A 15,308-nucleotide genomic window follows, 5' to 3' on the forward strand; every position below is an offset into this window, starting at 1 on the left:
GGTCCCCAATGCTGGGGGTGCCTGGTGTGGGGTCTATCCTCTCACTTCTCCATGCTTGTGATGTCCTTCTTCTTGTGGTTAGTTGCACAGTTAGTTCCCAACTGTGTCTTCAACACTCCTACCCTTTCAGATGTGGTCTTCTATCGAAGATTAGCTCTGGAAGGTCTGTTCTGCCAGTTTTTAGGTCATTTTCAGAGTTAGTTGTACAAATGTAGCTGTTATGTTGGTGTGTCCATGGGGTAAGGTGAACTTGGGATCCTCTCACTCTGCCATCTTCCTTCCTTCCCTGCTGAACTTCTAAATGCAGAGTGTGAGGACACAGTTCAGCCCCTTCTCATTCCCTCTCCTAGCCTTTTTCTTTTCTGTTTCTTTCCTCTCCTCTCCTCTGGAAATTTTTTTTCTTTCAGTAGTTTCACTTAATAGCATGTCTTTAAATACCTCCTTTATGACTGCCACTTTAATGTTTTTACCCTCATCTTTTAGACTTCAAACTCATATATGCTATTTTCTACCTGATTTATCCTCCTGAATTTCTAATAGAATAGAATTTAAGTTAGCCAAAACAGAACTCTCAATTTCCCACCTTCAAATTTGTTCTTTGTCCCATTGTCCAGTTTTTCCTTTTTTTTTTGTTTAATGGCACTGCCATTCATTCATTTGACCAAATCAGTGATGCAGAAATCATTTCTTTTCCCTCCATATCTGATGAGTCAGCAAATCTTGTCAACCCTGTGTCTGAAATATATTTACTTCTTACTCCATTACTATGATCTCAGTTTAAGTCACCATCATTTCTTACTTGGATTATTGCAAGAACCTCCTAACTTCTATTCCCGACTTTTCTTCCCTCCACCTTTCATTCTTCACATAAGAACATCCAAAATGGTGTTTAAAAAAATGTAAATCAGAAATTGTCACTCCTCTCTTTAAATTGCCACAATGGTTTTTCATTGCATGTGAAAGAAAATGAAAACTCTGTAATTCACATATCCTTACATAATCTTGTCTCTGCCCACCAACTTTCTACTTTTAATTCTACTCACACCATTGTTCACTAAGATCCAATTGCTCTACTTTCTTCTTTTCCTTAAAGGAACCAGGTGTGTTCTACCTTTAAACTTCTATATGCATTGTTATTTGAGTTTATTTTACTTGTTTGCTTCTTTATTTCTTTCTTTCCTTCTTCTTCTCCTTTTTTTTTTTTTAAATTTGTATTCTCCCATTAGGATTCAACATTCCTAAGAGCAGAACATTTTCTATCTCATTCACACATTTCAATTCAGGAAAAACAACAGAGATGGCTGAAAACATGGTCTCTGCTATTTCCAAAATGGCACATAGTGCCTTTATAGTAACTAGCTCTTTCAAACATTGCAGGTAAATGTGTGTAAGTATGGCTAAAAAATGATTGGTAGAACTGATATGGTTAAGTACATAAAATTGGAAACCATCCCATGAGTTTGCTGACAGAAAAATTCATTATTGTCACCATGCTCAGAATTCTACCACTAGTAAATTTAGTTAGGCTTTTGGTTGGGATAGAATAGAGGAGGGAGGTAGTGGTGAGATAAAATATTAAACTTCAGTAGGTTACTGTATTTTAGTAATATTTAGTCAGTGAGAACTTTTAGCAAGTGAAAAAAAGAAAAAAGGCGAGGAGATGAGAGGAGTAAGTTATAGGGCGGATAAGGTGAAGGACAGAAGTAGATCTCTCCTTAGGGGAGAAAGGGGTAAAGAATTCAGAGAAGAGAGGGTGGCAGAAATGCTTATAAACCCTATTTATATGACATTTATTTTTAAATCGACATGCAACTATCCAGTTATGAGATAGTATAAATTTAAAATAGTCTTTGCTGACCATATTTTACTTGAAACAACCATTAATGTCTTATTTGGCTACTGAATTATAAAAGGTTTTCATTCTCTGATTATAAAAAGTATACATTCAATTTTCCAAATGAATAAAAAAATAAAAATAAATAAATATAAATATATACCAAATAAATAAATTTGATAACAAGATGACATTCTTTCTCTAATTTTTATTATTTCCTTTCTTCTACTGGCTTGGGGTCTTATTCTTTTTCTTGCTCCTTTGTGTGTAAGGTTAGGTTGTTTGAGAATTTTCTTGCTTTGTGAGGCAGGCCTGTATTGCTATAATCTTCCCTCTTAGGACAGTTTTTGATGCATCTCAAAGATTTTGGACCATTGTGTGTTTATTTTCATTTGTATCCATGTAATTTTTGATTTCTTCTTTCATTTCTTGGTTGACCTAATCATTATTGTGTAGCATGTTATTTAGCCCCCATGTATTTGTGTTCTTTCCAGATTTTTTCTTGTGATTTCTTATGTTGTGTTCAGAAAAGATGCATGATATGATTTCAATCTTTTTAAATTTATTGAGACTTATTTTGTGGCTTAACATGTGATCTATTCTAGAAAATGTTCCACGTATATTTGAAAATGTGCACTTCTGCTGTTTTTGGTTGGAATGTTCTGAAAATATTTGTTAGAGCCATCTGGTCCAAGGTGTTTATTTATTTATTTATTTATTTATTTTAATTTTTCCAAGGTGTCATTCAGAGCTGCCGTTTCCTTGTTGATTTTCTTTGTGGATGAGCTATCCATTGATGTACATGGGGTGTTAAAGTCTCCTACTATTTTGTATTACTGTAACTTTCTCCCTTCATGTCTGTTAATAGTTGTTTTATGTATTTAAGTGCTTCTCTGTTGGGTGCATAAATATCCACAATTCTTATATTCTCTTGTTGGATTGTTCCCTTTATCATTATATAGTTGTCTTCTTTGTCTCTTGTTTTAAAGTCTATTTTGTCTGATAGAAATACTGCTACCCCATTTTTCTTTTTGCTCCAATTTGCATGATATATATTTTCTCAACCCTTCACTTTCGATCTGCATGTGCCCTTAGGCCTGAAATGAGTCTCTTGTAGGCAGCATATAGATGGTTCTTGGTTTTGTTTTTTGTTTTGTTTTCAATTCTTTTGATTGAAGCATTTAGTCCATTCACATTTAAAGCAACTATTGAAGGGTATGTGGTTATTGGCACTTTGTTAGTTGTTTTCTGGTTGTTTTTGCAGTTCTTCTCTGTTCCTTTCTTCTCTTGCGTTTTGATGGGGTATTTTAGCGTTATGCTTGGATTTCTTTCCTCTATTTTTTGTGTATCTATTGTAAGTTTTTTGATTTGACAAGATGACATATTTTTAAAAACAATTTGTAAGGCACTATAAAATAGTATAAAGGTTACTGTGCTCATGGATTCTGTGTTTCTAAGTATAAAAATAGTTGCCAGAATTTGTGTTAATTTATTTGAATTTAAAAATGCAGTCATTGTGATGATTATTCCAGAATTTGGTTTATTCCTATTAACATTCTATTCTTAAGGCTATTCCAGTTTTTTGATACATTTCCATTTTAAATGATATACACTTAGCAAAAATGTTGTGCTCTGATCCTCTTGAGTGTTACTCTTGAGTGGTCTTGCTTTTGGTCTCTAGTCAAGCTTTGACCACAACATTCCATAAAACTCTCACCAAGGTCACTAAGATCTCTGCATTGCCATATCCGTTTTGCAATCTCAGGCTTCATCTGTCTGAATTTCTCAGAAGCATTTTACTCAGTAGAGCAATTCTTCCCTTAGCTTCTGAATTTCCTCGGTGTCTCCTTTCATTTCATTGGCCAAACTCTCTTTCTTTCTTGAGTTCCAAATGGTCAGGCATCATAGGGCTCAATTCTGAAACATCTTCTTTATCAACTTTCAGTGATCTCATAAAAGCCATTTATAAACTGATTATTCCTTGGAGTTAAATCTCCATCTCTACCCTTTCTCTTAACATAAGACCTACTTGACAACTCTTTTTGAAATAAGTCTCATAAAATTAAACACATTTAAACCAGAATCTGTGATTTTTTTTCCCACTAACATTCACTCTTTTTCTGGGTTTTTCATCTATGTGAATGACATGTTATTCACTCAGTTTCTTGGGTAAAAATCTCTGGAATTATCTTTGATTCCTTTCTTTTTCTTAGTTCACGCTGAATTCATTATCAAATCCCATCATACAACCACACAAGATATATCTTAAAAAGTCGCTTCTCTTCAATTTCACTGAGACTGCTGCAATCAAAAGCAACTTCATTGTCTGGGGTACCTGGGTGACTCAGTCGGTTAAGTGTCCAACTCATGATTTCAGCTCAGGTTGTGATCTTACGAATTGTGGGACTGAGCCCTGCATCAAGCTCTGTGCTCAGCAGGGAGTCTGCTTGAGATTCTCTCCTCTGCCTCAGCCCCCCAGTCTCTTGTTCTCTCTCTCTCTCTAAAATAAATAAATAATTTTTTTTTAAAAAAGCAAGTTCATTGTGACTTAGGTTGGAACAACTGCCTTTCTCTGTTCTCCCTGAGATCTTGTCTAGAGTTTATTTTCTACCCTTTAGATTGAGAGTCTTTTAAAAAGTAAGGCAGATACTGACTCTTCCTGTTCAAAATCTTTTAATGACTTCTCCTCATACTTGGGGTAAAATCTAGATTCCCTTCTGTGCTTCACAACACCCCCTAATATCTGGTCCTTGTCTTGGTGCTCTTTCCACCACTTTCCTACCACCCTCTCTGTTGTTCACTGCTATCACACCCAAATTATTCCCTTCATGCTGTTACTTTAGAGACTTTGAGTTTCTTATTCTCTTTGCCTCTTTCTCTCTCATTTGGTCATGTTTTAATTCAAATGTCACAACCTCAGAAAAGGTGACTTCTCAAACCTTTATAAATAGTACACTCTTTCACTCTCTACCTTCTTATTCAGTTTTTTTCTACACAGTATTTATCATAATTAAATTTATATAACACAATTATTTGTTAGTTTGTTTATTATTTGCCTTCCCTAATTCAATATTAACTTCATGAGGACAGAGACTTCATTTTGCTCCTTGTTTTATCCATAGCATCTAGCTTAGTGTCTGGTAGGTACTTAGTGAGTCGTCAATAAATGTTTGTTGACTTAATGAATGACTTATATTTAGAAAGAGAAGAATTGTGCACAAATATAAATCTTAGATGATGTTTGCAGGACCTCCAAGATAGCTTTTGTTACAAGTGAGTCACAGTGGGAATGTGAATGTCACACAGAAAAAAATTGAGTGTGGCTGGCTGTATGAGAAAAGCACCACTCTGAGATGTGGGATCCTGGGTCCCTCACTCTTCTGTTCACCAGGATACACTTTGTGGCCTTTCTAAAAGTATGCACACCAGATGTTTTGATTCACAAGTCTAGGTTAGTTTACACTTACATAGTTGTTTTAAGTTAGGCTCCCTAGAAGCAGAACTTGAGAGAGAGATTTGAGTGCATGTGATTTATTTTGAGAGTGCTTGCAGGTAAACCTGTATAGAAGGGAGGAGAGAAGGAGGAAGGAGAAGGAGTTGAGAAGGATTATGGTCTCAGGTAATCAATTCAGTCTTGTCCTGATACACATGGCAAAGACTCTGCATCATAAAATGTACCATAGGTTGTCTTCACCTTTAGTCAAGGAATCAGTCAGTCAGTCATTGGATTTGGGTTGCCTGATTGTGGGAGGGGAATTTTTCAGGTAAAGCAGCACCCCTCAGTGAAGGGCAGTTCTCCAAAGGAGAAAGGGAGACAAGGAGATATTAATCAAATAAACGTGCAATCATGATAAGACACATACTGAATTATGACTCCCAAATAATAAATCAAAGCAATATTATAGAAACAAATCCATGATACTGCATAAATAATGATTTCTTAGAAATGTTACTTGCTTAAGAAAGATTGTGTGAATTCCTTATCATAGAAATCATTATCTAATGCTAGAAGTATATTAATCAAATATTTCTCAGGCTTATTTGAAACCTCAAATAGAATTTAAAAATGTGTTTTCAGTCTGAAACCATGTTGGTGTACAAGTCCTATACTTGATCACTATTTAAGTTTAAAGGGAACTAAGGTCTTGTGTTGGACGCTAATTATTTTTTGTCTTTTAGAAATTATCCCCCTAAATCCTATCCCTTACTGGCCTACACAAAAAGTAGGGATCTTGAATTTGTGGAATATTCAAGTTCATAGATTACGTATGATCCTTTAGTTCTTATGGAGACTAAAAGTTCATTGAAGTCATTGAAATGTTATGAAAATTTCACTAGTATAAAGCTGGCATAACTGTGTTGGAAAATAGCAAAATTTAAAGGGCAAAAAGTTATTTGAATAAATAGGCATAGATCACCAAGTCCAAGCAAATTTTGAGAAATCAGTATAAGAGTTAAGATCTGCCAAGAGAGTATGATAGGAAAACTTGTTTTATACATTAAATTATTAGAAGGAAATAGACAAAAACATTTTTTCCACAAAAACATTTTTAACCACCAGTAATTTGGATATTAGTAAATATCCACCTCTAACTCCTGATTTTTATCTAAAGGTCTATTTTCATCTCCTTAAAAAAATTCTTTATATGGTATTGTGGAAACTATTGTACTAAGAAATAAGCCAGCTAATGAACAACGTGTCAGTAAAATAGTATATTTCTCACTTTATTTGCCACAGAAGAAAAATTTCAAAAGAATGTAATTCTGTTGAAGTGTCACCAAACTATTTCTTTAGGAGAATGCAGTGGCAGCAAAAATAACAAGGTGCGTTTTCAATAATTCTATTCATACCTCAAATCCCTGTGGTCTTCCTAGACTCTCTTTAATATGTTTCCATGCAACAAGAATTTCTGACACAGACATGCTTGTAGCCTTGACATCTGTGGGAGCAGCACTGGGTTCTGTACAAAGGAAAATGGAAATAATAAACTGTGATGGCAACAAGCTATATCTACCAAAGCATTGCACCTGAATCTGTCAGGTATTACTTCCTTCTACCTTATTTTTGAAATGAGGTGCTATGGTAGCTATGAAAAACACAACAAAATAAAAAGATGATCTTTTTGGATTTCTATACTTGGGTCAAGTCTCATCAATATTTTACCAATGACAAATGACAAATTTAGCAAGACAAGCAAAGAAGATCTTTATCCTTGGATTAACCAGGACATTTCTGGAGAAGTTAAATTATCTGACTTAAATTGTCTGCCAATCTAACATAATGATCGAAAGCGTGGACTAGAGAATCAGCCTTGGCTTTTTTGCTGCTATTTTTTTGCTTTCAAAAAAATTTTTTATTTACCTTTAGGCAAGTTTCTTTGCCTTTTTCCATGCTCCAGTTCCCTCATTTGTAATATGGGTAGTAAGAGTACTTATCTCAGAGTTTTTTAAGGTTAGTTTTTGCTGGAATAATAGGTATGAAATATTTAGCACAGTGCTTGGCACTTTAAACATTCATTCACAAAATATTACTTATTATTATTTTATTTTATTTTTTACCCTTGCAGAGTAAAAATCTCATTATTTTTGTTGTTCCAACCACAAAAGCACATTTCCATGATTGTATAAAGAATATGATATGAATCATGATTTTTAAAAGGCATGCATTGACTTTTAAGACAAGTATGGACTGAAAAGGAAAGTCCCTGAAGGTCTCAGTCCTATTGTTTAAAAAGTATATTTTCATTTGTTCCTACGCTTAGTGACCTTTCTCACTATTTTTTCCAAATACACATGTCTGACTGGTATCCATCAAGAGGTGCACCTTATTTGAGGTTGCACTGTATGTGAGGAACAAAATATTTTCAGCTTTGACATTGCTGAATCATAAATACTATGTCACAAACACACGTTAAATAAAATGGCAGAATAAAGGCCACACTTTAGTTCAAACAGTTCTGTACGAAGTCAATTTAAAAAAACCCTACTGCATTAAAATTGTAGAGACTTTAATACTAACCCCATATCACTGGTAAGACTTCAGATTAATCTATTGAAATGTTTGTTTGTTTGCTTGTTTGGATTCAGGGAGCATTATGTCAAAGCCAAGAGTTTAAATTAAGATATTTAAAATCATTATTAGAAATATTAAGGGAATTATAACCATTTTCTGAGATCTTTCTTTTTCAAATGAAAGGTAGTAACACATCTACCTGGAGAAACTTTATGTATTATTAAGTGAAAATTATCAGTGAAAAACACCTACACTTGTTACTGTAAAAGAAACCCAGGAAAGACTTTTCCAAAGGTACATGCTTGTACTGAGCAATGATTTTCTTTTGATAAAACTCATTAAAATGAGTACATGCTATAATTGTGTTAATTCAAAGTGCTTCAGTAAATTTACATTAATCTTTACATAGGAGCTGACATTAATTCCAGTCATGGTATAAATTATAATTTCTCATTCTGTCACCTTTTGAATATCTTTTATTATTTTCTTTTGCTCACTGGTTTCCCTCACTGCACTTTCCAACCTCCTAGTATCTGGCATCTATGGGATTAAAAAAGAATTCTGGGAAAGCTTCTATTTCATTCCAGAATTCTGATCACCAGACTTGCAACAAGATTTTTATCATTGCTACTTAATAGGAGTTAAAATTCTTGATTTTGCAAGTGAAGTAAAGGAAATGCTGATGTTCTTAAGGTGTGCACAACCTGATCTCCAGGATTTAAGGTATGATTTATTTCAATGACAGCCAAACTTTTGGTACCATTTGTTATTCACAAACAGTTTTGCCTATCTTTTAAATGAATGCATTACAGAGATTTGTGTGCCACATGCCTTCTTACAGCTTTTTTTTATTGAAGCAATTACATCTTTGTCAAAGAAGACTGCAGGGAGATAAATAATTTCAGAAGCATAAAACAGTGGTTGGGTAGAAGTCTTTCTATCCCTCTTTATCTCTAGAGAAAGGAATAATTTCTCTCTCAGCTTTCTGTAGCACTGCACAAACTTAAGTACTTCTCAAACAGAAATAAGAAAGTTTTAAAAAATAAAGAAAAGTTTAAAGGAAAAGAAGAATATTCAGAAACCTATTTCCTAAACAAGCACCCTGAATTTTTATTTAAAAGCTCTCAGGATTTTAAATCAGGATCAGACCCAAGCAGACATGTCACAGATGAAATCTTGGGGGCTAATATTATAATTGCATCTAATTGAATGAAGGTAGATGAACTAAACATGAACTGAAGAGTCATTTTTTATTTGTTTCACCTTCTGGATGTAAATAGTATCAGAAGTAAAACCATTGCTGATCTAAATTAGAAATTTCAGCATGTAAAAAAGTGATCTCAGTCAGTTTACTTCCAGAAGTTTCAGTATATATTGTTATAGCCACTGATTGAAAGGTTTTTCTGTAAGCAAGAGTAACTGACTAGATCACAGAATGTGTAGTTTGGATTGGAATTAGCTGTTCTTTTGAGCATCCCATTGTAACTGAATAATGGAAATAACTAGAAAGAATTTTAGAAAGTCACTTGGATCAAAGGTCATAAATGCATGGCCAGGGGTCTTTAGTCATGTTTTGTATGCCCCAATAATTTATTAATTTATTTCAACATTTCATATAAAAGAATTTCTGGCTTCTTTAGGAAAAAAAAATGGTGATACCAAGCCTGAATTTTTGGGTATTGGTAGATTAGAATTAGCAGTTGGTCCCATTAGTCGGGGCATAGTCTTTTCAGTTTGCCAGAGTCCCTATCACTACCTATTATCTCACACTGGGACTACTTCACTTATTTATATCTCTTACCTGACCTCTATAGGCTTTTGAGTTATGGATATATGTTTTAAATCCATGTCCTCATTTTGCAGATGAAAATGTGACATGTACACAGGTTGATTTATCCAAACTCTGTTCTGGCTCTGAAAGAACCCCAACTAGAACTCGAGTCTCAAGGACTCTTTCATCTGTTGTTTTTACATTGGTATCAAGTCAGCAGCTATTTCATTCTGTATTTCTTAGTTAGTTTTGAGGCACAGAAGAGATTTTGGAAGGAACATATATTTCATTTACTTTCTGCTCAGTTACTTCCAAATAACTGACAGAGGAACAGATGGAAATTAAAAACAAAGGTAATAAACTTATTTTATTTATTTATTTACCAAAGGTAAAAATAATTGTTATTTATTGAGGATTTGGTATGTGCCTAGCATTATTCAAAATTCTTTATATGAATTCATTAATCCTTCCAAGAACCCTACTATCATTATCACTATTTTTGCCAATTTTGAAATTGAGAGGCAGAGTCAAGCAGCTTGCCCAAGGTCACACAGCTGCTAGATGGTGGAGAGAGGATTTCAACAAGGCAATCAGGTCCTAAATACAATCCTATTCCACTTCTGTGCACATATCTATGTTTACACACCTAATGCTTCTCCTTGTGTTATTGCTTTCTTTTCTCTTTGCCCTACCACACCTAATTTCTCTCAAGAATATTAATGTTGGGGTCCCTACTTGGGCTCTCCTCTCTAAATCTTGCTGGAAGCCACCTAAACCCCTGCAATCTTTTATTTAACTCTACTGCAGGCTTACTATCAGCTCCTTTTATTCCTGTTTCGTGGAATTTTTGATAATGTTGACCCACAGCTACATTGCCTCTCATAGATCCTGTCATATTCAGGTGTTTCTAAAACTCTCTTGATCTGTAAATCATAGGGTGTTTCCTGCTACTCTCACTTCCATTATACTCAGGTAATTTGATGAAAATTCAGGGACTTACTTCAGAGACTGTACTGGTGGTATGTCTAATAGAGTCAAACACTTAAAAAGATTTTTTTCTTTTACTTATGATGATATTAATTAGGCCGTGGCTAACTCCTTCACTCCAGCCTTGGGATATAAAGTGGACAAGCTGATTGATAGATTTCAGTTTCTGTCAGATTAAAAATTTGAACAGCATTACCATGTTCATGAATTTAGATGATACATTTGTATTAAGGGACTTGGCAGCTGGAGTTCTCCAAATAATATGGGGAGATGTGCTTCTAATATTGATTATACATCTGACTTCCCAGGAGGGGTGGGCAACAGCATTAATCAAAGGAGAGTTTAATAAACTTCTTGGGAGAAAGGGTTATGCTTTCATTATTTAAAAATTCAGTGAAGACAGCTGTAGTTGAACTTTTATAGGCACTAATCCAAATGGATCATCTGGCATAGACAGGAAATTATCCCTCGTATTTTACAACTAATATGTCAATTTATTAATTTTCAAGTTCACATAAATCCCACTGAGTTCAGTTTCAGCTAGGAATTGATCTGGGGAATAACACCTCATGAATGTTGTGTTTTAATTTGGGCTGTGGTAGCTCCATTTGCAAGGAGATAATTGCATATCATTTTCTGCAAATGAGGAGAGGCTTCTTGGTTTTAATAAAAATAAATGCAGAATACTTTTTACATGCAAGGCAAATGCCAAATAAACTAGAGAAAGCTAGGCTTATCACAAATAAATAAATCTTTCAAACTATAATTAATCTATATCGAATTTCCTGCTATTATTCTATTAATGTAATTGAATGTTCAGGTTCTTTTCCTTTCAAAACTATAGTAACAAGAACTAAGTGGAAAATGGGTATAAGTTTGACTAAAAAGTATTTCTAGATATGTAGAAGTGAAAGCCAATTGGATTTTTCATATGGAAAAAAAATCTACCATGCATTATAAATCACTATGTTGCAACATTGCTATCATTTAAAAAAAAATTAGAATTGTTTCCAGAATGACAGTATTGTATAGGATTATAGCATACCCTAGAGATTTGAAGTCAAATCAAGATTATAATGCACATAATTCTTGCTTGGTTTAGAGGCTATAGATAATTGATACATGTGCAAGGTGCATGGAGGTCTTGGTAGGCAAATATCTCTCCTTTCAGGGTTATCTAGAGTCACTCAGGGTTACTTCTGTTGTAGAAATCTTTTTTATTTTTTAAAGATTTTATTTATTTATTTGACAGAGAGAGAGACAGCCAGTGAGAGAGGGAACACAAGCAGGGGGAGTTGGAGAGGAAGAAGCAGGCACTCAGTGGAAGAGGAACCTGATGTGGGGCTCGATCCCAGGACTCTGGGATCATGCCCTGAGCCAAAGTCAGATACTTAATGACTAAGCCACCCAGGCACCCCTCTGTTGAAGAAATCTTCAAAGGTTTCCAAGGCTCAAGAGCATTAGCAGAAGAACCATTTGCAGCTTTTCTGATAGTATTCTAGGGTAGCAGTCCACTTCAGAGTCACAAAAGTCAAGGTCATTTCCCAAGTGACTTACCAAGTATCAATATTATAAATGATGAGTTCTTTTACTAAAAGATCACAGTCAAAATTTTCCCTATAATAATGTAATTCTCACTCTTATTCCAATTGTCTTTCTTGAGAGGAAAAGAAAAGGATGCAAGGTATGAGGAATGCACATAATCACTTATAGAAGTGTGCTCTGGATATGAATGTCATCCATCATCAATCTACCACTGGGGAATGGCTTGAGAACTAGTATTGTAAGGTTTGTCTTGAGTTCTTGCTTCCTTCCAAACAACATGAATTCTGGTGGCACCTGTTTTCTTCCTGACTTGGTGTTGGCTGTGAAAAAGTGGCTTCTTCATGGTACTCCAGGCATGTAGCTAGTCATCTTGATACAAAGAGGAAGAATTATGCCCATGAATAGAGATAGACTGCCATCAGGAATCCTCTTATTCTTTACTTTATCAAAGAATATGGCAGGCTTTCGAGGTGATATGCAAGTGGACTAGGTTAAAGGAAGAACAAAGGTGCAGAATTTGTCTTATGGTGAACCACAGTCTTAATCAGATCAGTTGGACTTTGGGCAAGAGTATGATGACAAAGGCACACTTTGAATCTGTATGAATGTCCTCAGACATAGAGAAGTGGAACTTGCACTGTCATGAGTATAATATATTATTTTATCAGCCCATTACAGACCTTGACTCTTTTAAAAATGGTTTAATATTCAAAATGTTCACTTCTTTTAAAGTAAAGCAATTTTACTATCTAGGATTATTAAAATTTAGAGTATTTAATATTATAGAATAATTGACAGTCTTTCAGATTCAGATTTGTAATGGTTCCCAGAGATATTCTACTTCGAGACTTTCATTTCTAAAGTGGAGGAAGATAAGGTTCAGTCAGAGAGGTGATAAACTGCAAGATTTTAGTTAGTGTGAGCAGACTGAAGCTTTGCTCATCTCAGGCAAATTGTCTTCCTTTCCATTGTTCAACCTTTCCTAGTTGCACAATTAATTATGCTAAAACTTTACTCATATTTACACGTAAAGTTCCAAATTAGTAAATTTAACTAGTGACCAAAATGGCAAATATATGTTTTAATTTTGTTGTCAGACAAAAGCAGGGGTGCCTGGGGGGCTTAGTCAGTTAAGAATCTGCCTTTGGCTCAGGTCTTGATCCTGGGGTCCTGGGATCCAGCCCTGCATTGGGCTCCCTGCTCTGCGGGGAGTCTGCTTCTCCCTCTGCCTCTGCCCCTCCTCCCACTCATGCTTTCTCCCTCTCTCTCTCTCTCAAATAAATAAATATTGTTTTTAAAGAATTGAAAAAAAATAACAAAAGTGGACTATTTAGATTTAATTTGCCTGGTATCATTCATATGTCAGTCTACCAAAATAAATGAAGTGTTACTATGAAATATGTTACAGCAACAATTCTCAGTGCTTTAAAAGAAGATATCCATATTTCCTATCTAGCTTGAAAGAGTAATCTCCAAAGGCAAGCTATTTCAAGTTTAAGGAAACACGGTATAAACAACCCACAGTAATTGCTATAATTTAATTTCAAAGCAAAGGTTGACAAGAAATGTACAAATCTTGATTTCTTAAAGTCTTGATTTCTTAAAGTCAGCACTGGTGTTGAGTTTAAAGCATGTTCACAAACCTCTCTTATTTACCTTATGTGACCTTTGGGGTTATGTGCTTGATAATTAGGTTGAAGAAGTTTTAAAGCAAAAAGATGCATTTCCTGAATAAAATATGTACTTCAAACTAGATTTTTGCAGTAACAAATAGTGCAAAATATTATTATATATATTATAGTAAAATAACAAAATATTATTATTATATACATTCCTGATGAGATAGTATAGGGTAGCAGTTAAAAGCATGAGTTTCAGAGTCATACAGATGAGGGTTCAAATCCCAGCTCTGTCACATACTATAGTTACTTACAACTCTCTCACTTACTGGTGTGAATTTGAGCATGTTACTTTACTTCTCTGGGCCTCAGCTTCCTGAAAAGTAGATTGGGGCTTGAGATTCCTACCTCATATTTGGTTTAAGAGTTCAGTACCTCTCCTGTATTTGAAAACACATCAGATATTTGAGATGATAAGTGCATGGGTATCTCACTGGAACACCTATGATTCCTTGTTATTACTTGATTCTTCACTTTCCTGGTCATTATTACACTAGGATAAACTTTCTACTTCTGCTTCAGATTTTAGCTCTGTATTTAAAAAAAAAGAAAACAACTCAGGGCAACTTGTACTGAAAAACTGCACCTTACATATATCAGACACTACCTTTGTGCTTCAATATTCAAATCACCTTATTTATTTCCTCCCCCCTACCCGTACCATGTAGCTCACAATACCAAAAAGATAATTCTCTTGAGCTATTTAAATAAGTCACACAAGTGGGTACAAAGAACGTATCAAAGTCCAGTTTATCTTGATAATGTTTATTAGGTCAAAAGAGTGCTACCTTTGGTGGAACGTTTTCTCAATCATTTGCCAAATTTAGGGAATATGAGGCATTGTTTTTGCTAGCAGGGCCAGTTGAAATTCTGCACTTGAATTGAAGAAAGACTAAGAGAAAAACTCACCTTAGGGGGCTAGATCTATCATATTATCTCTTTTAGAAAATTGTATTTTTGTATTAAAACTTGAAAGAACTGAGGATTTTAATGTATTAAGCTGAGTTTTCACTACCCACTGACTCCAACCACTAATAAGTCACAGTTTTATAGTTTACTCATTCGTAAAATGGGTATACTGCTTAGTAAGTCCTGCCTACCTCATAGTTTTATATTGAGAATTAAATGTGGTTATGCATGTGAAAACAGCATGTTAGAGAAAAATCAAGGATTTAATGATTAGGTAGACTCGGGTTTAATTCTCCATTACCAGGTGTGTAATCTTTAGTAAATTTCTTACCTTTTCTACTTCAATTTCTTTCTCTATAATGTGGATAATAATGACTATTAGACAAGATTTTCATGAGAATTTCATGATGTCATATGTGAAAAATTTTCAACAGAAAGCTCTGTCTGATACTTCTTTATCAGTATGACATTTTGTGTATGAGGTTAGTAATAAATATTTATTGGTCATGTAAATGGAGTATTTATTTATATTTATTTCACATACATTTAACTTTAGTGGGTTAAATATAA

The 15,308-nt window shown here is 34.4% G+C and overlaps 1 protein-coding gene across 1 annotated transcript in view; it reads right to left on the reverse strand.

Moving 5' to 3' along the window:
* The window catches only part of CNTN5 (contactin 5), a 1,363,322-nt gene that overhangs the window by 52,039 nt on the left and 1,295,975 nt on the right, over positions 1 to 15,308 (reverse strand). Inside the window, exon 21 of the mRNA XM_034666129.1 lies at positions 6,686 to 6,795. Within this exon, the coding sequence (XP_034522020.1) occupies positions 6,686 to 6,795 (110 nt within the window). The remainder of the gene's footprint in view (positions 1 to 6,685; positions 6,796 to 15,308) is intronic.

Source organism: Ailuropoda melanoleuca, chromosome 8 (genome assembly GCF_002007445.2).
Source record: "Ailuropoda melanoleuca isolate Jingjing chromosome 8, ASM200744v2, whole genome shotgun sequence".
Lineage (NCBI taxonomy): Eukaryota > Metazoa > Chordata > Mammalia > Carnivora > Ursidae > Ailuropoda > Ailuropoda melanoleuca.